The sequence below is a fragment of the Pleurodeles waltl genome, chromosome 6 (genome assembly GCF_031143425.1).
Source record: "Pleurodeles waltl isolate 20211129_DDA chromosome 6, aPleWal1.hap1.20221129, whole genome shotgun sequence".
Classification (NCBI taxonomy): Eukaryota; Metazoa; Chordata; class Amphibia; order Caudata; family Salamandridae; genus Pleurodeles; species Pleurodeles waltl.
The window spans coordinates 863700638-863707356 of record NC_090445.1 but is presented as its reverse complement, the minus strand read 5'-3'; the positions used below and the strand labels follow the sequence as shown (position 1 = coordinate 863707356).

At 44.3% G+C, this 6719-nt stretch overlaps 1 protein-coding gene across 1 annotated transcript in view; it reads left to right on the top strand.

Moving 5' to 3' along the window:
* Positions 1–1137: 1137 nt before the first annotated feature.
* MMS19 (MMS19 homolog, cytosolic iron-sulfur assembly component) overlaps positions 1138–6719 on the top strand; it is a 493377-nt gene continuing 487795 nt past the window's right edge. The window contains exon 1 of the mRNA XM_069239619.1: positions 1138–1301. Coding sequence (XP_069095720.1) covers positions 1214–1301 — 88 coding nt within the window. The 5' untranslated portion in view covers positions 1138–1213. The remainder of the gene's footprint in view (positions 1302–6719) is intronic.

The following is a 6719-nucleotide window of genomic DNA, read 5'->3' as shown; positions in this document are numbered from 1 at the left end:
GCTGGGAACAAGACGCAAGCACTTTCCACAACCCGCCAATGTGTTCAACTGCCTGTGTTTTTTAGGGTCGAGCCTGCGTTGCATGCGCTCGCGCATGCGTATCGCAGTAAGACGCTTTAGTTATTAGAAAAGGGCTCGGAGCCCTGTCCACGTCACGTCAGTGTGTTTGATTGGTTTGTGGGCTTGCCTAGTAAAATCTGCTTGCTTTCATTAGTGGAAGGCATGCACAAGTCATGCCTTTTCCGGTGGTTAGCCCTTCTCGAGCGCAGTGACAAAGTAGAGAAAACATGCGAGGCTCGCTGTTTTCTGTTGGGTCGTGGACTACTTTTTCTCTATTTTCCTAGCGCGATTTCGCTTGGCAGAAGTCGAGCGCTTACACAGTTAATTTCACTTTTTTACGTACATAAAAGCACTTTTGCCAATAGATGAAAAGTCGGGTTAGGAGTTTACAACGCGATCAGCTCTAACATGAGCAAACGCGAGACCCGTTGCATTGCAAATGCTTGTTTTTGTTGCTAAGGTGTTCCATTACCACTGCACATTCGTTCACATTGTGCTGCCAGTTTGGGATGTGTTTTTTGTACCGAAGTGTTGGTTTGTAACTTATGTTTAACGACTGCTATGGTCCTTAGATTTCATTCACCGTAACTTAGAAGATCTGTGTGTTGAGCCGAAACATAAAGGAAACAGGAACTTCCCCCTCAGACTATGTAAGAATAGAGCAGCCATCTTGGCAAGGACATTCTCCAGACAAGTATCAATGGGAAAAATAAGAAAACCTTGGACTAAAGTCGGAGAAGAGATAAAGTCCAATGTTATTGAAAATATATTCCATCCTTGGTGTTTAGCCAACGTTTTAAACGATTAATGAATAGTCTGTCTAAAAGTTGGTATAATATTCTGGAAACAAATACGATGCACCGCGATTTACACTTAGCCCGGATAGTTCTGGTAAAACGAGTGTTCTATTTCGCTTCCGCATATAAGAGAGCGGCGTTATATATACTGATATGACGTCGTAATTTACAACACGTTACCTCTAACTGAGCACCTGAAAAAATACCCACGTGTCCAATGGAAGCAACAAAAACGTAATTTATGCTTTCCTGTAACGTGACTGTGACGATCTGCTTCTCCCAGCCGTAGCCCGTATGCTGCACGTGCAGCTGCGCCTGCGCCTGCGCCGTAGGTTTGTTCCTGTCCCTCTAGCAACATGGCAGGGATGGAGAGCTGGGTCTGCAGCCTGGTGGAGGAGTTTGTGGTTGGGCAACAGGACAGCAAAGCTGCAGAAGTGGCAGCAGGTACGGGAGGCATCGGGGCGCTAAAATGGCATTCAGGTGGTTAGCGCATGCATTACTTGCAGGCGAGAACACTGTGCACATGTGTCCCAAACACGGCGGGGACGTTCCTTTACATCCTGGGTCGTGCATTTCTCGTCTAGACATAATAGTATGTGCTTTGTTATCATTATCGAAGCACGTCAACTGCTAATTGCCAGTTAACTTAATGGCACAGCTTTTCATTTTAGATAAGTTATGTTCTACAGCGGATTGTAGTAAAGCTGCATATTGATTCCATTTTGTACTTGACCGATTGGCACCGTTGCTGGGCGTCGAGTAAATTATGTTGTAATAGGATTGTTTGTTGAGGGCTCGTCAATCGGTTCCCTCCGTGCCAGTCGCCCTGTTCAGTGTCCAAGGAGTGTTTTCATGTAAGAAGTATGTCTCCATGTCAATTTGTTGTGGCTACTGCACTTTGGTTGGTTTATGTCCATGGCAGCTTAGAGCGTTCACGTTGAATGTAGAGTACATTGTGCCCATGCTAAATAAGGGTGGATAATATATGTTGCACTCTCCGTGCCAGCGTTAGATTAGGATGAATGTTGCATGTTGAGGTTTCTTAGTCCGAAGCATCGTTGGTGGACCTTGCATTTGTCTTGCCCTATTATTGTTATTCGTCATTTATGCACAGCAAAGCATGGTGGGTGTAATGTTTTCATAGCAGATTTTAGAGGGCTTTGAAGTTTTAGATTGACTTTTTACAGTCTGTGCTGTACATATCGGGTTGAACTTGACAGGCTCTGTGCTCTTTGAAACTGGCGAGCATATTACACGTTAGGTGATCTATGTTTATTGCAATTTTGACGGATGCTGTGTCTTTTTTGTGACGGACTTTGTCCATTGGCTTTATGTCAGTAGTGTAGCATGAGCAGTGACTCCAGGCCCAAAGATTCCCAGGGCCCAAGTGCACCTCAGATATAGCAGCTTCTTTTAGCACCAAACCAGGGATTTCTTGGGAGGGGTGCCAATTACCTTTTTTTCTGTCAGGGCCCTTGACACACTCTCTTTGTCCCCGTCTTTGCCAGTAGTAAATTAGGTGGAAGGGAAGTTTCAGTATGCACACTACCTCTGGCTTTGTTCTCTTCACGGTGCATTTTATTAACATTATAACTTAAGGGGTTTGTGCCCATGGACAATTGATATGGGCATTAAGTATAGAAGCGGTTCTGTTCATTTTGGTGTTGGTGGGGACTGCACATTGGGTTACCCGTGGCTCAGGTGCTTCTTGTCACTCCACTGGCATGACAAGTCTTGCGTATTGTGTGCACTTTAGTTAGGTTATCTTAAGTGTCCTCCTGTGCCCTGCTAAGTAGGCTGATAAAGGTGTTCTGTTTCCTGCAGTACTGTGATAGGCATTGTACGTTGATCCATACTCGGGTGCAGCCTCTGTCCCTGGTGGGGTCATGGGCAGGGCATATTGACTGCACCAGTTCTTCGTTAGTGCAGTAATATGATAGCATTTTTTTTTTAGAATAGGCTTAGTTGCTCTTTGTCTCTGACATCCTGTAGGGGGCATTGGACATTGTACTATTATCAGTTGGAGCGACACAATTGAAACTCCTGCATAGCGAAACCATTTTTTGTTACAGTTTATTCCACAAGAAATATTACTGTCTTATTCAAATAAAGGGATTTTACGTGTTTGTCTTTAGCTACTCAACAACTGATGCTGTATACTAGCTGCCGAGGAAGGGGGGCGAACCATGTGCCTACGTTTTTTCATTCTTATATCAGATCTTGAAAAATCATAAAATGTTACCATACCTGCAGGTCTAGTAACTTGACTAATCTACGTGACCTAACTGTAATGCCCTTGACCCATAAACTAGCCTCAAATTGTGTTATGCTATGCAAATATTTTATTTCTCCGAGATTAGTTTCAAATCATTATCACAAACGAGATCACCTTCAAATATGTGAGTTTGTGTGAGCTGTACAGAAAACTATTTTATTTGAGTTAATAGACTAAACGTTTGCTTCATTTGTAACAAGAATTTTGTACAAATGACCCTTGATTTTATTACAAGACCGGAGGCTCATATTATGCATTTCTTTTCTTACTTTATTAAACAGCAGCCAAGGACTACAAATCCCAGAAACCCTAGGGGGGGAAAAAACTACAAAACATCATCACAATGGGGTTGACCAATCCGATGTAGAAACTTCACATAACAATCTTGACTGAGAGCAAGAAGCCCTCTCTTCTTGCTGCTGGAAGTCAAGACAAGTACTCTGCTCGCTGTTAATTTGATACAGTTTTTATTGCATGTATGGTGTTATTTCTACATGTATTCTAATGTTGTGCTTCATAGGTTAATAACGTTTTGTCGTCACGCACTTGTTTTATGATATTGCGCTCTGGCTGCACGCGTGCGACGATCCTTGAACATTCTATAACGTTAGTTTGGTTTCCCCTGAGGGATCCCTACCTCTTATGCACTCCGTTGTTGACTCCCTGTGGGCCGTCGCTCGTAATCTTTTGAAGTGACCTTGCTGCCTTCTTCCGCTCAGACTCTTGTCTGTCGGAATACGGCCGGTGAGGGCTTACCTTTTCCCTCCCTTCGCTTGGTGTGGTCTCTGCCTCGGGGCACGTCTCTTCCCAGTCCCTCTTTCATTTGGGCCTTCCCTTTTGATTTTCTGTAAGATTTAACCCTTTAGGTCAGGGTTTTTCTGCGTTTTGAAGTTTTTCTGACTTATGCTTTATTTTTAGTCTCCCGTTTTCCAAATTTTTTGCGTTTTTGGTAATCCTTCTCCACAGTTTATTGGGTAACATGTCTGGGGATGAGCAGACCCCGTCCATGAAGGACAATTTAAAATCCTTCATTAAGGACTTGGTTCAGCATGCAGTCTATGTATCTGTGTTGGCTATTTCTAAGAATTTAGAAGCCTCTATATCAAGAATGTTACAGAACCCAAAAGATAATCCTCCTAAAAGAGGAACGAAACATGCAGCACCCCCACATGTGCCTTCCATGTTTCTGTTAAGTTTGGGCCTCCCACCCGAGAGGCGAATACTTCAGGGCTCCCTTCCTCCCCCCTATGTATTCTAAATCTTAGAGACAGTGACAGTGTCAGGGATGCTGTTTTACACAATGCTATAAATGATGTTTATGATAATGGGCCTTTGGAGAAAAGGTGTGAAGTTTCTCCCTCAGTACACCCCCCCCCCCCCCCACACACACACACCTACTGTCTGATGAGCTCGTTGATCATGTTGGTGAACCCATGTTCGACCCTATGTCGATTCACCATCCAAACTCTTCGGAATGGTTTCGATCCAATCATGTTGCTGATTATGTATCCTTTTATTTGAGGCATGCGCTTGATAAAGCGTCTAGAAATAAGTTGAGGTCCGAAATCCCTAGACCTACCCTTCCATTTAAGGTGGCTGATACCCCCACTATTGATCCCAATATGTTATTATTTTCACTAAATTTGGGAAGGATCCCAAGAAAGGGGTAGATCGAGCCTGGTGAAATTACCAGGATGGACTTTTGGACCGAGTTGGATCTTTAACTAGGATTTTTGATTTGGCCGAAGAGGCAAAGATGGAGGGGAATCGGGTGGATCCAGAGGCGCCCTCAACTTGGGCGCAGAGAATAATATGCATGCTAGGCAATGCCAACGCCTACATCTCTCCGGAGCGGTGGAAAAGCCTTCTGCTCAAAATTGACCCCAAGCTCAGTTCCTTGGCGACCAAGGAGGAAGGCCCTAATGCAGACGGCCTTGTCTTTGGGGACTCGTTTATAAAAGAGATGAGCAGATATGTTTCTGCATTTACTTTTATGGACAAGGCACGCTCTTCAATGAAAATAATATTTTCCCAATGTGTTTTTGGAAGGGCCGGCAAAGGAAGGGGTCGATTTGCTGGCCGTTATTCTTCTAGAGGGCAATCCCTCGACAGAGGCTCCTCCATGCAAGGCAACCAGCAGGAGTTCAGTCGGGGGTACAAACCCCAATTCTATCACCGACATTTCCATGGAGGCTCTTACAAGAGATACAGATCCAAGAACACCAGCTTGCAGGTAAGGATTTCCAATTCTGGCCTTCCTCCCGTAGGAGACCGACTGGGTTATTGTCTAGATGCTTGGTTATCTCTAACCTCAGATACTTGTGTCCTCCAAACGATTCAAGGTTACTGCATGGAGTTGTATCAGGTGCCTTGGCAGACTCATCTGCCTTAAACTCTTCATTTTTCCTGAGATCAATGCCTTCTGGTTCAGTAGGAGGTACAATCCTTTCTAACAAAACGGGCTAAAGAGGAACTTCCAAACTACTCTTGTGGGTTTCTCCGTACCAATTTTCTGGTTCAGAAAAAGCACAACAAACATTGACCAGTTATAAATTTGAAACTGTTCAACAATTTTGTGGTATACCAACAGTTCAAGATGGAGATGATTCTCCATCTCAGCGACCTTCTACTTCAGAACGATTGGTTGGTCTGATTAGACCTACAATATGCGTATCTCCCGGTGCCCGTTCATCCCTCCTACAGGAAGTTTCTTCAGTTCCAGTGGGGGACCTTCTCCTTTCAGTTCAACACTCTTCCTTTTGGCCTTTCATCAGCCCCTTGGTGTTTCACCAAGTTCCTCAAACCAGTAGTGGCCTTCCTCAGAGGTCAGGGTGTAAGACTCATTGTCTATCTGAATGATTTCCTCATCACAGCATAGGACAAGTCTTGCCTGATGGAACAGTTAAACCTTTGTCGGGACCTATTGTCTCGGCTGGGATTTCTCATAATTCTTCAAAAGTCAGTTTTTAATTCCTTCCCAACGTCTCAAATTTCTCGGTTTCATAGTGAACACTGTAGATTCAGTGTTTCAGCTCCCTCAACAGAAAGTGACTCTGATAAAGAGATTTGTCACACCTTATCTATCCCTCTCTGTTTCCTCAGATCTTTAGCTTGTTTAGTAGGCCTTTTTTCTTCCTCCATTCAGGCCATCTTTCCAGGACCCCTTCATTACAGAGCTCTTCAGAGGTTGAAAATCCGTCCCCTTCGCAAGGGTCTAGCTTACTCAGATCCTGTCATGCTGTATCCTGAGTCCAGGGAAGAACTTTCCTGGTGGATAAGTCACTTAGAAGCCTGGAACGGGAGAACACTTTTCTCTGCCGCCCAAGATCTTGTCTTGGAGTCGGATGGAAGTCTGGCAGGTTGGGCTGTAAGATGTGGTCAGCTCTCAACTGAGGGTCAATGGTTTGTTCAGGAGTCCTCACTGCACATCAACTGTTTAGAGATGCTTGCAGGTTCCTTTGCCATCCAGTCCTTTTTATAGAAGACTGAATAAAATGCTCAAGTCTTCTGAGAATGGACAACCTGTCCGCAGTCAGGTATATAAACCGATTAGGCGGAACGAGATCCAAACCTCTAGCACTCTTGGT